General features: G+C 38.6%; 1 protein-coding gene across 5 annotated transcripts in view; it reads right to left on the bottom strand.

Moving 5' to 3' along the window:
* Positions 1-19,066, bottom strand: part of DLGAP3 (DLG associated protein 3) — a 406,147-nt gene that overhangs the window by 127,395 nt on the left and 259,686 nt on the right. For 3 of the 5 annotated variants that reach the window (XM_075195497.1, XM_075195495.1, XM_075195499.1), the window contains 3 exons: positions 7,405-7,610; positions 5,710-5,821; positions 576-810 (listed from right to left, as the gene is read on the bottom strand). In XM_075195497.1, the coding sequence (XP_075051598.1) occupies positions 576-810; positions 5,710-5,821; positions 7,405-7,610 (553 nt within the window). The remainder of the gene's footprint in view (positions 1-575; positions 811-5,709; positions 5,822-7,404; positions 7,611-19,066) is intronic. The other 2 variants (XM_075195498.1, XM_075195500.1) reach the window with 2 other exon arrangements.

The following is a 19,066-nucleotide window of genomic DNA, read 5'->3' as shown; positions in this document are numbered from 1 at the left end:
TTATCTGCAAAGACAGATATTAAAGTCCAGAATTATTATTTAGCAGTCCAAGACAGGTGATTGTAGCTAGCAAAACATTGAACCTTTGAACCAATGTGTTGAAGCATTACTGAGGCTTGCCCAACTGTGACATTATATTACATAGTTATATAATATTATTTATCTGTGAACCATAGAAATTCCTCATGTTGTTATCTAGATTAGAGTGAGTAAGAGAGGCAAAAATGTCAAAAGTGGAAGTTTCATAGTGCTAATTTGTATGAAAAGTAATGTGGCCGGGATATTTATGCTGATAGCTCCATGGTAGCTACCATAATAATTTTTATTCTCTTAGATCAGTGCTCACAGGTCTAAAAACGTTAGGTCGAATTAATGAAATAGGAAGAAAATAATAGACTAAGGTTTGAACACAGAAGAAAGAAACAAAAAAGGGTACAGGAAAGAAAATCATGAGAACACCTTATGATGAATGCGATGAGGACAGATGGCTAGACCTTGGGATGTTGGTCATAAAAAGTTCATATCGCATGCTCATAACTCCATTATACTAGCTGATGTGTGCAGTGGACACTTACACGTGTTGGGCTTGAGGATGCTGCTGGCAAGGGTTGGTCCTGACGGGCCAGACATGGAAAAGACAGAGATGCAATCGTCATCCTGGGAGCAGCCAGCTTGGATGGCACGGAGGTAGCTATGACTGCGCATTCGGAAACAACCAGGGAGATCCAAGGCTTCAACTGCATGAGATTCCACCTCTCTGAACAGTGATTCACATGTGGCTCCTGGTTGGTGGTTTAGCTCATTCTTATTCTGGAAAGTGAAGAAGACTGAAATCACAAAAAATTCTTATGCCACACAAGGTCAAGGTCGGCTTCACTAATGCCCAAATTACTTTAGGTTTCATAAAACAGAGGACATTTGTCTATAAATTCTTTGTCTAGTATCCACTTTGCAGGACATAATGTTAGGGATGTGAGATTAGAGGGAAGAACAGATTTAGACCATCTACAATTTATGTTCCCCTTTGAAGAAGACTAAAAGAATGGTCAGTTTAAAAGATCATTAAAATTATGAGATTTTAAAGAAATTTAAGATGTGCACCGCAACCCCAATTTCCTTATAGCTATTACCAAGCTATCAGCTAAAACAATAAATAACAGGACAAGGGTTGCCTGGATTGTTCATCTTAAAATGTACATATAATAAAAAAAATGAACCATTTCACATCTCAAGTAAATTATTATTTTTTTCAAATAATAAAAACATTAGAATTACTAATTGAAAAATGAAAAAAATTCAGGAGGCAGCATCAATATTATTTAATGGTAGCATAAAAGGGGCTTCTCGCTGCTTTATTAAAAACAAACAACCATATGCAGTAAGGATTTAGAGCACTAACAGAACTGAAATCAGTTGGAAGGAGCAAATGCTAATTTTAGCAGTAAGTATATAGTTTATGTGTTTTATTATTTTGAAAGTATATTCTTTAAATAAAGCTCTTATTTTTTTTTTTATTAAATAGTCTCCTAAAAACGGAAGGCTGAAACAAACTAATTCTCCAAACAAGGCCAAAGTTTTTACAATATACAATACATAATGAGACAAAGTATTAGATAGCTTATAAATAATGTCTCACAGTCCAGGTGACAAGTCTAGCTGAAAGATACCTGTATTCTATCAACCACTATAGACTGGGTACATTTTACGGAACTGACCGACAACAAGGATACATACAAAAAAAAAAAGATCACTATAAAACCGCCCCAAAAAAAGCGACACAGCACATTTCCGAAGAGGGCGCCATGCTGACAGCTACTAATCCAAACACACTGCTTGCCGGCACTTCAGTTTCATGTCAGTTAACAGAGCAACATAGAGAAATGTGAATTTAAAGCGGCAATGTTGTAAGCCCTCACTTGTATTAGTAAGCTTAACTGTTAGATTAAAGTGTGGAGTTGCGTGGTCCAGACACTGTTAACTGACGTTAAATTGAAGTGCTGACAAACAATATATTCGGAATTAGTAGCTGTCTTCGGAAATGTGCTGTGTCGCTTTTTAGGTAAGTCTGTGTTATATTCATGTCGGTTTTATAGTGATCATTTTTTGTAGGTATCCTTGTTGCGGTCATTTCAAAGTCGGGAAAACGAGTACCACCGGTTAAACACACATCTGCAGCATAATCATTATGTTGGAGCAGCTAAATGCTTTTTATATCATTCACACTTATTATGAGGGCAGCAGAAATAGGTTGTGATGTAACACTGTAAAAAATTTACATTTCTTGCTATAATATCATCTCCATTGGTCTACATAGTCTCCTTGGATTTTCCTGTGACCCATGAACTCTTATTCTGCCTGGTGACATAACTGGGCTATGGTCTAAGCATAGCTCATGGAGAAAGGTAATTCTATTGAATCTAGGGTTCTAATGAATGATGTGCAGCCCTTTTTGAAAGGCCAGAAACTATGAAACATTGTTTCTGGCCACATAACTAGAAATGTGGGCTATAATTGATAACATGGTTTAATACTTCAGGACATTCATAGTACTGCAAGGCATCCATTTATCCATAAATTGGTACAGCTTACAGCCCAGGCCAGCCTATATTCAACAAACAGCTGAGTTGCCTGCTTCCAATAGACAAGAGAGATGTAAGTGCATTAGGAACAATAATCTTTCAGAGTATGCCCGCACACAGCGGATTTTCCACATAACAGAGGATAGACCCACATGTGTCCTGCTTTATAAGACATAGCTCTTGTGGATAGACTCAGTGACTTTCAGTGTGCATCTCTCCTCCATCTACCAGAAAAGACACAGCAAGGATGGATTAAAACATAATAGTTCAATTATATTTCAAGTTCTCTCATTTTGGAAGCAACATATGCTAAATAAAGATTGCTGGAGTGAGCAATTGAGATTAACTTAATACATTTTTTTTTCGTCCTCTAAAATATTTTCTTAAACTGCTGCAAAATCACTGAGTTGCCATTATCACATACTAGAATGTAGAAACAAATGCTGTGAATGTTCATGCCAAATATTCTTAAAATCCATTACAGGGACCACTATTGCTGTTCAAATATGTTTCCATAAAGTGTAAAAACCAGGGTGTTCCGATGATAAATTCATCCAAACAGTGCATTAGTAAATGAATCCTTGTATTTGGAGAAAGCTGTTAGCAGCACTACATCTGTGAGAAGGTGAGTTAGTGATGCATACTGCATGCACAAACAAAGACTACAGTAAATGCAAGAGAGAAAGCTGAGCAGACCATTGAACTTAAAGTACAGTATATTGCCTATCTTTACGGAAAACTGTACTTTGATTTCTCTATTTTTCATTGTCTAGTTGCATGAGTGAGCTGGTATCATGCAAGAAACCAGGAATGAATCACAATTAACTTTTTGCAGGTGCGTTCCTAGGCATAACTAAACTAAATTTACAGAATGTTTATTCATAATAAAAAAAATGTGTTAAAGTCACTAAGTACTGAAATATATTTCTAATGCCTGTTACATGGCTTAATTATGCTAGCTCCTATTTGCATAAGCATAAGACAATAAAAGTAACAGCAGGTAGTTAAATAACATTCATTTTAAAGAGAAACTACATTACATTTCATGATTAATTAATTACTCTATCACCCTTCAAACGGAATGGTGGTGATTCAGATTTACCAAATTTGAATTTCCCAAACTATGTAGACTATACAGTTGTGAAATCTACAAAGGGATTTTAGTCAAACAGCATTTTCTGTCACAATAGGTGATGTCACTTATGGCTCAGACTAGAACTCTTGTTTTATTGAGTGAAGATATTTAGCTTTAAATAATTATCAAATACTTCAGAGTTCTGCAGGCACCTATGAACCGAAAAGTCAAGATTTGACAAGGGTGAAGCTTGGGTAACAATTTGTATTTCATTATTTTAGTTACGGGGAGGGGCTTTCACAAATTAGAGGTATGTTAAGCTCATTTTAAGTAGTATCTTTTTGGTAGAAATAACAATATTTTGTTGTTTTATGTATTGTTTATGATCCATTTATGTTTCCTTTTTTGTAGCAGATTCATTCTCAAACTACTAATTATTTAACTTATCATGATAATACAATGAATGAGAATCAGAGGGTGGGTCCTGTCACAGTCATATAATATGCAGGAAAAAATCCAAACCATTATTTCACAGACTTCCCATTTGTAAATAAATGGTACCACCAAAGACTCTGAAGCACAAAAATATACAAGACTGTGTAGCGCTATTTGTCTACCAAGCGCATTTCATGATGCACACCCACTTTCCAGTCTTTGGAACCGCTACGGCAACGGGGGGGATGAGCCCACATTTGCATGTTTGTAAAGCAACCTGAACATGTCCATGGCAGGAAGAGTGTAAATGTCACTACAAGGTCAAAACTACTAATACTGCAATTCATTTCAACTGCTTGTGTTAGCTAATTTTTTTGTCCTAAATGCACTTTTGCAGAAATAACTGGTAAGTGCAAAAATGCATTCAATTAAAAGTATAAGACAAATTTTTCTTTCCAGCACCTCTGAACAGCCAGAGAAATAAAGTCCTTAATTTTTTTTCACTTCAGAGCAAAACAAGGTGCATCAATGTGCCTAATGCACTCTTAGCAAGACACTCATTAGTCCACCTGAGTTTTACTATCAAAAGCTAAAAAATGTTGTACCCACGCCGACGCTGCCATCTCTACCAGGAGATCCATGTACTAACTATAGGGTTAATTTGCACAAAAGTATGCATCTGACAACCCAAAAGGCCATTTGTGCTGCGTGTTTAGACTTTGAAAAGTGTCTTTATCTTCATTGACTACATTGTCTTTGGCCTGGACAATCCTATTGAATGCAAAATGACAGAGCATTTTGTATCAGGTAGAAGGTGAACCTAAAGATCCTTCAACAAATGATCTGCTCCCAAACTTTCCACTAAATGTATTATTGCAGTTGCCTGTGCTTAAGTACATGATGGATTATACACAGCTGTACATAAATTAATTAATTCAGCACAAGTAACTGCAATAGTAAATTCCAGAACAGGGCATTTCTTACCAGGTGGATTAGGTCATGTTGTTCTGACCCTATCACCATTTTATTCGCAGATGTAAAGTCTGTAAGATTACATTTCAGGAGGAAAAGCTATAGAAACAGATTAAACGCAGGCTCATCTAGAGAATTTACAAAGAAAGATGTAATGTTAGGACCCAGATATTGAGACTAGTTGTATTAGAGAACAATTATTTTTTTTCAGTTGTACGCATAAAAGACATTAACAAGATAACAGATAAAGATTGTAGCGCTATCAGATGAGTTTGCTGTATATAAGAAGGAAAAAGAGGGGCAATGTCAAAATATTTAGTGCTACAATATATGAGCTATTTTACATATTATTTGCAGTTCGTCAGTTAGGATTTTGTTACACTCCGACCTCATCATGAGGTAGACACAGAAAGTGAAATAATCAGCTTTTGATTTTACTGATTCAACAGAATTCCTTTAAAATTGATACCATAGAGCAGTTTGATGCAGTCATTCAACACCCAGTGATCCCAAACTTGCAATTCATACAAACGACAGGCTTCTAAAAATGCAGAATGCAAGCAAAGTTGGGTGGACATGCATCCCACCAGCATTCCATTCATCTCCAGGCATCATTCCCATTAAAATCCATGCAGTTCCAATACTTACATGACCCGTCATGGATAGACCATAGCCATGTCCCCTGGGATGAATTTTAGGTGGAGTGCAGCAGCTGGGACAGTTACAGATACATGAGTCAGAATATCGCTTACATGGAAACCTAGTGAAGAGTGACGAGAAAAGGGAGCTAATATGGGAGGAAAAGAGCATATTGGGTACATTTATTTACCATTGACTAAGGACCTGATGCCACATAATCTTTACTTTGATAGTGATCGGTGAACTCCAACAGTTGTAATGCCTTGAATAGTTTAAACAAGTGCAGACCATGTTTTTTTTGAAGGGCAGACCAAATAAGTTATAAACACATAATGACATGAAATAAAATAAACACTGATATTATACTACTGTGGAGGTTTGCTGGAAGGATGAGGGCAATAAAGTGCCTTACAGGGCATTTGGCCCACTGGCCAGTCGCCTGATAGTGCAGTCAGAAAAAGTTCATAACCTTTTTCTAAAGTATACATGAAAATGTGATGTAACTTACACTGTTTTTTTTATTCTTGTCTGTATTCTTCTCAGCTCCAAACATTTACTCTCAGTATTCTAAATATTAATCACCCCCTTGATATAGTTTGAAATTCAATTAATGAAGACAGGTCTGCAGGACTATGAGTGAGCTATGTTTAAGTACTGAATTAAAGTGTCAAGTCCAACTGGATAGCTTTTAACGGAAGGACTGAGCTACCACATATTAAGAACATTTTCACTATTGAATGAAGATAAGAATCTATAGTGAAAATGCTTAAATTAGATTGCCATGCAGGTCTAATAAAATAGAGAGGACTAAAATGTTCAGGGAAGCAAATATGTTGTCTAGTCAGCGAGAGGCCTAAGGGAGACATTTTGAATGTGTTTCAGTATTAATGCATCCAATTTCCCATCATTATTTTCCACTTTAGAGAACTGCAAAATCAGTTTGGGGTTTAGAAAGCGCTAAGCGTTACCAGTAAGGGCTGAGAAAGAGATGTGCATTCGACCTACTAGGAGGATATTAAAGTCAGCCAGCAGTATCTGATACTTATTCACTGCTTGGAGCTTCTGAATAAACAGTCAGATATGAATACCGCATCCGTAAGAGATATGTGTGATGCATGACAATTCTGCTCAACAGATTTCTGGATGTTTGTGCCAAAGCTGGAATATATAGTGCAACAAATCTACCCAAAAGTAAGGAAGATGTTTTTGGCTCAAAAACAATATTATACCAAAAAAAATAATTAAAAATGTTAGTACTGTAAGTAGTAACACTCCTTGGAGGTATTTTCATATTAATGGGGAATTATTTATAATGTAAATTTAAAAAGGAAGGAATGATTTGGGAATTTGCTAACTTTTACTGAAATAAGCATCTACTATATGTATCTATAAATGGCGAAAAATTTGTTAAAGGTTACCTTTTTCATACTAAAGTGGTTTAACCATTTTCTTGAAAATATCTGTGTTATGGTAACATTAAGATTATTTTTAACAGCATCACCATAAAATAACACCTGTCAAATGTCTAGCACATTGTTGCTATTCAATACACATCATCTAATAAAGAATCATCACTATAAGGTAAATATCATGATGCTCCCTTTCGCTCCAGCAGCCTTTTTAATATTTCACCATGGTCAGTAATGCTTGTCAATAATAATATAAACAATGATAGTGTTAACACGGTTACAGAGAGTTTCATACTTGGTTCTGGGATGGTCAACGCTTGAAGACCTGCGGTATCTTTCCCGCCGGTTGGCACCTTTGGGTGACATTTTGGTGCTGGTGTCAGAGTCCCCACTGTCATCATCCCCCATGGCTTTGATATAGCTGCCACTTCTCATCCTTCGGCAAGGTATTTCTCCTTCTTTACCGGGTGCTGGATACCCCCCCCATTCATCAGATGGTACCTGTGAAAATAGAAATAGGGCACATTTGCACAGCAATTTGCTGATTACTCTAACTTTATGTACAGTAAAGTAATCTCTCTCTCTCTCTCTCAATGTAAATTAATCAGAAATGTAAATTTAGTTCTACGTATTTAAGCTGTAACTTGGATAACTGGTCAAAGCTGGTGTTACAAAGGTAGTACATGAAAGTAAGTGGGTCTGCTGGTATAAGAGTAATTAACTAATTGATTAGAACAACAATAATTACTTCAGTTTGTATGCTATCCTTCCATTGTATGCACAGTACTCTACTGACTATAAATCTATACTATCGTGCAAACTAAAACATCATCATATTTGTAAATTACTTTCTGTAAAGGAAAATGTGCAATATTTTAAGGATGATTATAATCAGGCCATGACTAATTCTATTTTGTTTGTCAATTAAATAGTAATATTGGACATACAAAAAGGAAGAGAGGATAGAAAAAACAAGGATAAGAGCGGGGAATAGATTATGAAAAATAAAGTAAAATAAATACATATTTCTGTACTTGTAATATCTTTTTGGCATCTTCAACATTGATTTACCAATGCAAAGGTGAAGATACCAATCTAGTGTTCCTGCTTTCAAGATCTAATCAGTGTTGGTGTTGTTTCAAGATATTATCAGTGTTGGTGCTGTTGTTCTGGTTTCTAAACTAATACAATAGAAAAAATTTAGAGGTCTATACATCTTTGGTGACAGTGGGGATGCGGAATCTATCAATATGTAGCGCAGTGATATTGATGTTCCACCCAAATGCAGCAAGCCTCCCTCTTCTTTTCAATAATTGCGCAAAACCCCTGTTCTGCAAAGTATTTTTTTCTATTTATCGGCAGCCCAGCACTGCCGATGATAGGAGAAAGTGCTGTGCGCATTTCACTATATCGGATTCTTCGAAGCCAGAGAGGCTTCAGCAAAATCCCATAGGAAAGACAGATAATGCCATTCTGAGATGGCGTTACCTGTCTGCGCAATACAAAGTTTTTCCAAGCTTCATGCATTGCAGACCATCTCAGTTCCCATATTAATCTATGGGTACTGCGATGCTGCACAATGTTTGCCTAAATGGAGGAGACTTCTGTGAAATCTCCTCTATTAGGCAGTTAATGCATGGCAGCTATACTTAAAAGATGCAGAAATTGCCACATCTTTAAAGTGTCAAATTAGCTTAATGCATAGACCCTTTATAAAGTTATAAATACAGCATATTTAGAAACGTATCACATGTTGAAAACAGGGCTAGGCCAAAGCTAAGGTAGAGTAGGCAGCTGCCTAGGTTCCAGCTGTCTCCTCTATGTATTACATAGACCTATATATATATATATATATATAGATAGATAGATATATAGACCTACCGCAGACAACGTCCCCTTCTCTCAATGTTTTTACTTTGATGTACAGAATCACCTGAGCACAACCCCAGGGCTTGGAACTACTCTGAGAGTTTGCTGTTCAGCTGATAGCAGCTCTGTTCTATCTATCCTGCACTAAACTGAGTGCAGTGGAGTTTGTATGATTAGCTCACAGCATTCAGTTTCCTGACCTGCACTGAATGAGTTGAGTGGTGGAGAGGAGCTGCCCTCAGCCAATAATAGAACAGACATAAGTACACTAAATTCTACACCTGGCTTGGCTTTGTATTTTATACTGTGCCACCAGATACTGTAATAAGCATTGTACACCAAACACCAAATTCTGGGCTTACTGTACCAGGGATTGGGCTCTGCACTGTACATTTTGCCACCAAGCATATGGATCACCAGGGACTGGACTTTATGTACACTGGCCAACAAATAATATAATCATTGTACAATGAACACCATGGACTGGGCTCTGCACTGTGCATTTTGCCTCCAAGCATATGGATCACCAGGGACTGGACTTTATGTACACTGGTCAACAAATAATAGGATCATTATACATGACCACCATGGACTGGGCTCTGCATTGTACATTTTGCAACCAAGCACTTGGATCTGTTTTGTACACTTGGCCACCAGGGAGTGAGCTCTGTATAATACATCATTGTGGGGTCACTATTAACTAGAATGTGTACAAGTGGGGCCTTCACAAGGTGGGTGGCGAATAGAGGCATACTTTCCCAAACTTTGCCTTGGGCGCGAAAGCCACTTATTCTGCCACAGGTAGAAAGAAAGGAAAGATGAGCATATACGCTTTTGGAAGAAGGATATTCAACAAATGGTAATTTTACTGTTCTGTTAGGTAGTGTAGAAAGAGTACATCAGGGATGCTGAGGAGAATAAATAAAGTAACAGTTGCAGGGATATTCAGATGGTACTGTGTGAAAATATGAAATGTGGCCAGCACAGAAACCTGCAGTAGTAGTGCATAAAAATATTAGGATGTACAAAAATGTGTATAAGATGTGTGACAGCAAGGTTAAGGCATATTTCATAGTGGTTTATGTTGAAAAAATATGCAATTTAGTTTACCCTTTGATTTAAAAAAAGCTATCTTTTTTGCTCCATACTGGTAAATGGAAAACTACCTAGATCAACACACTATCACTTGTGATTAGAACTAGCAGTAGCCCTGTATCTATGTTTTGCTAAGAAGACCAGTCCTCCTTGAATCCATCTACCATGTCAAGCTATAACAGTTCTTGTGTATTCAACAGTTTTACTGCTCTTACATGAACAACAATATTTTGCACAGCTGATAATGAAGTTTATTTCCTTCCAGACCCACAGGGTGACATTGACATTGTGCCCGTTTTGAGGATCTTTTTCTCAACAGGCTGTTAGAGCATTTCATGTATGGTTTGTAGACACAAATTATAACCCCCTCAAGTTTCTTTTCATCAATAAAAATACCTTTGATAGTCTATTCTTAAAAATGAAATGTAAATCTTGTCACGAATCGGGGTCTTAGTCCTGTTAACACCACTCGGCAGTACCATATCACTGTACATCTCCCTTTTGGTCCTAAGCGTGACTTCTGTCTGCAGTACTGGAGTCTGCCATCTTGGGTGAGACATTTGCTAAACATCCTGCTAAGTTTGAACACCTGATCTCATCCACCAAGTAGCTTTCTCTGCAGACTATAAGAGTCTCCTTCTACACTCAGCAAATTGCCAGTGCAACACTTTCCTAGTTCCAGATTACCACAGTTGCTGTTTATTTGCTGCTGCAATCTGCCTCCTGTATACAGATTTCAACCATCAACCTTTCGTGTGAATTCAGCTTCATCCTGTTTGCTGTTATATGGACTTTTAACATTAACCCTCTGAGTGAGTTCAGATTCAGCCTGGTTGCTGTTTTATGGACTTTTACAATTAACTCTCTGATTGAGTTCAGCTTCACCCTCTTTGCTGTTATATGTTATTAGGACTTTTAACATTAACCCTCTGAGTGAGTTCAGATTCAGCCTGTTTGCTGTTATATGGACTTTTACCATTAACTCTCTGATTGAGTTCAGCTTCACTCTGTTTTCTGTTATATGGACTTTTACCATTAACCCTCTGAGTGAATTCAGCTTCACTCTGTTTGCTGTTATATGGATTTCTACCATTAACCCTCTGAGTAAGTCCAGCTTCATCCTGTTTGCTGTTATATGGATTTTTACCATTAACCCTCTGAGTGAGTTAAGATTTATTCTGCCTGCTGAAATAAAGACTTTGCTTATTTATTCCTCGTGTGGATTGACCTTCATTCTATCTGCTCGTGTACATATTCCAGCTGTTACCTTCTGTGTGGATCCTCCTTTCACTAATCTATTCCTGTCTCTCCTACTGGCTATCTGGGATAGTAAGTTGTTGTTCTGAGTCATCCACTTTCTGGAGCCATCTCTGTATCTCAGGGTACCGACTGCCAGTTCCAGGCTTAACCCAGGTTCTGAGTTGTCCAGGTCCAGTTCCAGTCTCGATCTGTTCAGGAGGTTGCCACCCCGGTATATTCTCTGCCTGAGTTCTGAGTCTTCCCAGTCCTAGTTGTGGTACTATAGTTGTCTGAGTTCCTGGAGGCACTGAGTTTCTGATCATGGTATCAGGTCCTCCCTGTTAGCACGTTCATGTTCCAGTCCATCAGGTCCAGGTTCCAGTCATTTATTCCAGTACAGAGTCCAGTCCAGCATTCTTCCTCCTAACATCCAGAGATCAAGCTCTATGAGTAAGACATTCACCCGACCTCCCAGTTTCCTCTACACTCCTGCCACAGCTAGTCCCAAGGGTCCTGAGACGGATCCCAGAAACCCTATTGTCGTGACAAATCTTCTATAACCCTTATTAATTTGCTTGCTCTGCTCTGCACATTTTCCAATTAAAGGACATTGCTTTTGTCCTCATGCTTTATAAAGGGGGAAAAATGTAATTTTCTCTTTTCAGTCCATTCATTGCCATTTAATAGAAAAAAAAACACCTTGCTGGCTCTAGATCCTACAAATTGTGATTACAATCAGTAGGATATAGAGCCATGGCTTTGAACTAAAAGTACAGATATATCCTCAAATTCCAATAAGGACCTCTCTGTTACACAAGACAGAGACTGACATGTTCTCCCGCCATGTATTCACCCGTCCAAAAGCACTACGTCAACTGACTTGTCTATGTACTGATGTAGTTTTGTCCCTTGCTATCAATCTTGTGTCCATGTTATCAACTTCAGAAGTGTGTTGATGATTATTTAACTATGTTATGTGTAAGCGCTTTTTATAGATAATTTTTTAGCAACAATGAAATTGACCTTTCTCTATATAGTAGTATGTGATGTTATGTTTATGATGGTTCCTATCTGCTGTAGTGAAAACCAGCCCCAGTCTAGTGACTCACTGAGGTGTGTACACACATTAAACAGTGAGTTTAAATTAAAGGGGCTCATCCTGACCCCACGGGCTGTGTAGGCTGGGATAATTAACAACTTTGCCACTCCAGTGATCCCCTAGCAATGCACAGGGGACCCTTAAGCAAAAAATAAATAACACACAGCGCACTGTGCGTGGAAATCTTTTTTGCATAATGTCCCTCTTCATATCATTACGTGTTTAAACAAAGACTTTTGTTGACAAGCAGTGGACACTCCTAAAATTTGGGCTGGTCATTACTATAACAGGGATAAAACAAATATCAGTGCAGGGCTGGTGTGTCTTTTCTGGGACCACTGAGTTTTTCCAATTTTGTTAATTACCATGGCCCCAACAGAGCAAGTGGGCCATGGTAATGGCCCACTTGCCCTGGGAGTTGTTGTTTTTTGCATGTCTACTTCCCTTAGAGTCACCATTCTTTTTTAACATTATTTATTTTAGTACACAGTACAATGTTTGAGAGGTGTTTTGCTTCACCTCATTGCTTGTGTAAACAAAGACTTTCATTAGCAAACACTCCTCATCCCCTCTTATGTGTGTAATGGCTTGGAGCATACAGGATGTCTGGGGCCTCCTTAATTCTTAAATAAAGGTCTCAGCCTTTGAAAAGTACAATTATGTTGATTAAATTAATTAGTTAATTAAAAATGCAATATACATGTACAATGTCTGCTGTACATAGATATTACATCATAAACTGTAACCAGGTCACAGTGGTTGCCACACAGAATTCAAGCATGAGCAGTGCAGTTTTACATATGTGCTATCTGTTATTTGAAATCAGTTCCCTTCAATGAATACTCGTATTATCGTAACATGAGAAGACTATTTTTTGTCAAGCACATTACCCATGCCACACTGTCTAAATTATGTTGGAATGAAAGGATAGTTAAAGGGGGACACATACTGTATGTATACCATACTTGCCAACTTTTGACAAGTGAATTCCGTGCAGGGGGCATGGTTGGAGAGTGGGAGGGGGCGGGCGCGGTCAATTGCGTCATTTTGGCCCTCCCCTGCGACAAAAAATGTAATTTTGTTGCAGGGGGCGGCGACAAAATGATGCAATTCACCACGAATTGCGTTATTATCTCTCCCGAGAGTCTGGGAGACGTACTCGGACATTCCGGGAGAGTTGGCAAGTATGATGTATACTGAGAAGCTGCATGCATATCCTTAGTCCAGAATGCATAGCCATACTTTTATCTACATTGAACTTCATCTAATATGTTACTGGCCAATCTGCCCATTTATCTAGGTCCACTTGTAAGGATGAGACATCTTTTATGAACTATACTACATAATTATTCTATATAAGTTTGTGTTAGCTAGAAGCCTGAAAGTTTACCCCCTACAACTTTAGTCCAGGTACAATATAAACTATTGATTACCACACAGTGGGCACAATATATAGCCAATTTTCTTTCCAAGTACATGTAGTAAGTTCTAAATCATTATTATGGAATGTTTTTTGCTCTCAGCATATAGACCACAGGATAAGATTATATGAAAAGACACATCTTACATTATGGCTGGATGTTTAAAAAAATTACAATTTAAAATATTCAACTATAAAAAATGATAATTTTGCATGAAATTGAAATTGAACAGTGCTATTTATTTTATTAGAAAACATGCAATAGTTTATATATTGTTATTATTATGATTGACGTCCGAAAGAGCGTCCAAAAGAGCAGCAGAACAAAGAATTAAATATGATTAAGACTAAAGTCCAAAGTTCACTCAATTTCACACTACAAACAAAACATATCTAAGGATATATATATATATATTTCGCCACGTGTATGAGGCTGGGATTATGAAGCTATTGATGTTGCATATGTCTTAAGTACCTAGACGTGAGATCTACATGATTTTTGGTACGCAGATTTTTATTACATATTTGCTGCACTCATTTGGGTGTCCTGTGCATGATAATCTGAGACTACAATCTCAGACACTCCATAGGATTGTGGGGTATTTGGTGAACGGCCCTTACCAATTACATTTCAGTGTTACACTATGTTTGCTCTTTCCATATTGTGTGACTGATTGGTGGAGATTTGGAGGACTACAAGTACAGCAGAGACTGCTCCAATTTTTCCTGGAGACCCATTGCTGCTTACCTTACGGTACGCATACTATTACGCATTTCCACCTTGTATATTTGATATTCCACTTAGAGGCGCCCCGCCTGTTCTTGTATTACAGCATATATATATATATATATATATCTACTATATAAATGCCTAGTGGCGTGTGTGGAAAAAAAACAACAAGCTGCAGCGCCACCTGCTGGGCAGAGTTATACACTGACGTATATATTTCTTTAAGGAGAAGGGACAGTTGGGAGTGGTTGGTGGTTGCCGGTGGTGACAGTGGGGAGTTTTTAACACCTTAAGTAGCTTGATGAAGGATGTGGCGATGAAGATGAAGGATGAGGTGATGGAGAAAAATGATGAGGTGGTGACATGTGGAAAAAAACCACGTTAAAAAAAGGGCGCTTGTGTCGGGAAGTAACGCTCTTCCACTGAGGAGGCCTGGGCTAGGCCCAAATGCATGACAAGAACCTTTTTAACACCTTGAGTAGCATGATTTGACTAGAATGCATGAGTATCATGCACGGGTTAACTTGTATATATTGTAACAAAGGGAGGCATTTTTCTGACAAGAGGCAGATTATGTATACAAACAGAATAAAACATTGGCACAGTTATGCACCTAGGTGGAGATTAAACCAGGTAAAAACATATGTGTAGTTTGGAGTGTGTTAACTTACATGATTTCAAATCTGCTTCCTCTCAGCAAACAGACAGGGTGTGTCTTAGTCTAAACAGAGCCAGGGATGCGCGTTTCCTTTTAAAGGTAAGGTGGGTGTGTCACCTGCCCATCAAGCTAGGCCTGTGGGAGGAGTGTCAGGTATAAAATCCTGCTTGTTTCATTGTTCAGGGAGATCAACGCTGGGCTAGCTGGCTGATCTGGACAGAGAGTTGGACTGTGTATAGTAAGCATATAGGGTCTCCATAATTGCTGTGAACCATAATTTGCTAAAGAACCATAAAAAGGAAGAAGTTGTTCGCGTGTGCTTCACCAGTAGCGGGCTCTTGCCACAATATATATATATATATATATATGTATATATATATATATATATATATATATATATATATATATAAATATATCTATATTAGTGTCAAAAGCACACTTCTCCTGATGCGGACACGAACAACTTCTCGTTTATGTACTTTGCTTTACTGTCAGAATGGCAAAGCAGTAGACAACATATGTTTCACACACTTTTTTCGTGGCGCTAACTTAACAGAGACCAGGTGGTATATTTACTAAACTTCGGGTTTGAAAAAGCGGAGATATTGCCTATAGCAACCAATCAGATTTTAGCTGTCATTTTGCAGCATGTACTAGAATTTGATTGGTTGCTATAGGCAACATCTCCACTTTTCAAACCTGCAGTTCAGGAAAGATATCCACAGCTCTCTAGACACTGGCCAACTTACCATTGGTCACCCTAAACAATGAAAACAGACAGGTTTTTATATTCGACATTCCTCCCACAGCCATAGCTTGATGGGCAGGTGACACTCCCACCTTCCCTTTAAAAGGGAGTTCTCAACAACTGCTCTGGTGATTGCTCTTACTGCAGACACACCCTATCAGACTGCTGTCTCTGTGGGAAAAAAAACACTTTCAAATCATGTAGTTAAATCAGACTCTATTATTTTGTTAAACATATGTCTTCCACCAGTGTATCTTTAATCTTGGTGCACTGCTGCACAAATGTGTAAATTTGCATTCTTTCATTGCCAGCTAACTACCTCCCTTTGTTATATATCCCTTCCCCTAGCGTCACCAAGTAGGGGGAAGAGGACTTCACAAGGAGCGCAAATTTTTGTGACAATGCATCTGCATTTTTATGCAGAATCCCGGGTCTATGTTCTACTGAGAACTTGAAAGGCTGAAGTGCCAAGAACCAGCAGATTACCTTGGCTTTTACCATTTTGCATTCACCGCAATGGTGCATGATTAACGCGAATTCTGTGCCTAGAATATAATAGCGCAGAGCTTCTGCAGCCCATTTTATGGTTACTTCTCCATGATGGCATTTTTTTATTCCCATTGAAGTAACTTCTGACCTATGTATAGGAGAGGGTTTTCTATTCCATCTTTCTCCTGCAATAAGACTGCACCTATGCCGACATCGGAGGCATCAGTATGAAGGATGAATGTCTGGGTAAAGTTTGGTGCATGTAGAACTGGTGAGGAAAAAGGGCTAAGCTATGATCTGACCAAGGGTTTTTTGCAGAGTCAAACCAGGCTAATCTATTTGGACAACTTTTTTTAACATGTCGTAAGTAGAGCAGCTCTAGTGGAGAAACAGCTTACGAATCGCCTGTAGTAACCTGCTAAGCCTAGGAGGAGCCACATTTCTGTGCTGATAGCTGGAATTATTAATGACAGCTATGGAGCCCAGAGTATGATGAAAAAACATAACAGTTTTATTGAACAAATATAATCCAAAATAATGCAGGAAAGGTACAGATCAGGTATAGCTGAGTATGAACAACAGATATCCGGGTGTGGCTGGTAACAGGTAAGTAGCAGAAAATACAACAGTAGGTACAGGTAAACTAGCTGTGTGAGATGAATAGCCAAGAACAGGCAGGACAGCTTGCAGCTTGCAGTAAGTCCAAGGGAGCAAGAACAATAACAACAATGATCAGCAAGATGCAATGTGGGAAGCAGGCATAAATAGGCAGAGACACAGGTGTTGTAATTAACTAGGGGTAGAATATTAACTCCTGCTAGTGAAGAAAAATGTAATAGAACAATAGCAGCTGGTAAGCCAGAGGTATTGCAGGCCTGATATAATAATTAGTCCAGCAGATAGGAGCTGCAGAGGCAAAGCAGCATCCTGGGGTGATGCTGCAATGCAGGCAGAGGCAGAACCTGACAGAAGGTTCTTATAAGTGATTTATTTTCCGGTCTTGGACAATTTTTGACTGACTTGACTTTGCCTAGAAAGGGGTTACTCGTCCTTGCCTGACAACATATCCCGAATACTTGGCTTCTCTCATGGCTATGGCACATTTTTCTGGATTATCTGTAAGTCCTGCAGACCCTTATGAAGCTAAGACTAGCCCTCGACTTTGGCCAAATGTGATTTCTGGTCAGAGGTATAAATCACTATATCATTTAAATAAGATGCATAAGATGTATGGGGTCGTAGCAAGTTGTTTATGGCCCTTTGGAAGGTGGCAGGTGCCCTGTGCAACCCAAAGGGTAGGACTTTATATTGGAAGAGACCATTAGGGGTGGAAAATGCGGGCTTTGGCTTGGCTGAGGAAGTAAGGGGAACTTGTCAATAACCCTTGGTTAAGTTAAGAGTAATTATATAGTTATTGTCAGCTAGATTTTCTATCAGTTTGTCCACACTTGGCAACGGGTAGGCATCAAACTGGGATATGCTGTTTGCAAATCCTAATATTCCCATTGGGTTGTGGAACTAGCACAACAGGGCTGTTCCACTCACTATTGGATTCCGCAATTATGTCCAGCTGGACCAGCTTCTCAATTTCCTTTCTCAAGTCAGTCCGTCTTGCTTCAGGAATGCAGTATGGCTTCTGCTTTATGACAACTACTAGCGGAGTGACATTGCCGTGTTCAATTAAGGTAGTATGCCCAGGAATAGAAGAAGACATCCCTGTTCCGGCATATCTTTACCCCAGTCTGTTGTTTCTGATTACTAGACAAAGATGGCTCTCGGGGCACTTCGGATTAGACCCCTTTCTAATTGGCCCTCTTTCAGTAGCAGTTTTACCAGTGGGCCCCCTAACAAAGATTGACAAACATGGATTTTGACATGGCATTGAATTTTTCCACAACCGCAGGTACTTTGCTCACTTGCTATAAATTGCAAAACCTCTCTACCATTTTGGTAAGCTTTTCATAAGTCTGTGTGTCCAATTACCACACCCATCTTTGCAGACTGTGTTCCAGCCCCCGCATGCAATGATCTATCACCAAAACGTCCAACAATCCGGGTAGGCAAATTCTCCTCTGGCTGCAGCCAGTTGTGCTCTGACCGGTCTGTCTTTGTCATAGCACCACTTGTGATAGCGTTGGGCTCGGCCTGGATCCTAAACCCCAATGTGAGTCAATATCTTAGATATCTTAAAGAACATCCGATATGCTAATATAGCAGATATATACTGTAGATAGATAGATAGATAGATAGATAGATAGATAGATCACCACTACTTTTCCCCACTTCTTGTTGGTAGTGTATTATCGGAGCAGAGATCAGAGAGATGCTGTGGTGATTAACCTCAAAACAACAAGATAACCAGCTCTAGGACAATCTTAACCTAATTATCCCCGGTAGAGATATAAGACTTCTTTTTAGCATCTTTTTTTGCAATAGATGACAAGAGCCGAATATTCTTGGCTTGAGACACATGGCATCTGTTTACTTTTAGAACAAGGTGAGGAAGAGGTCTTCACCTATAGCAACCCACCTTTCTCACAGAGAATGATTTTCTCGCAGGTACTCAGATGTCAACAGGACTTAAATTCAAAGTAGTAAAAGTTTATCTTA

The sequence above is a fragment of the Mixophyes fleayi genome, chromosome 2 (assembly GCF_038048845.1).
Source record: "Mixophyes fleayi isolate aMixFle1 chromosome 2, aMixFle1.hap1, whole genome shotgun sequence".
NCBI lineage: Eukaryota > Metazoa > Chordata > Amphibia > Anura > Limnodynastidae > Mixophyes > Mixophyes fleayi.
The sequence above is the reverse complement of the archived record's forward strand: the minus strand, read 5'-3'. Positions and strand labels throughout refer to the sequence as shown.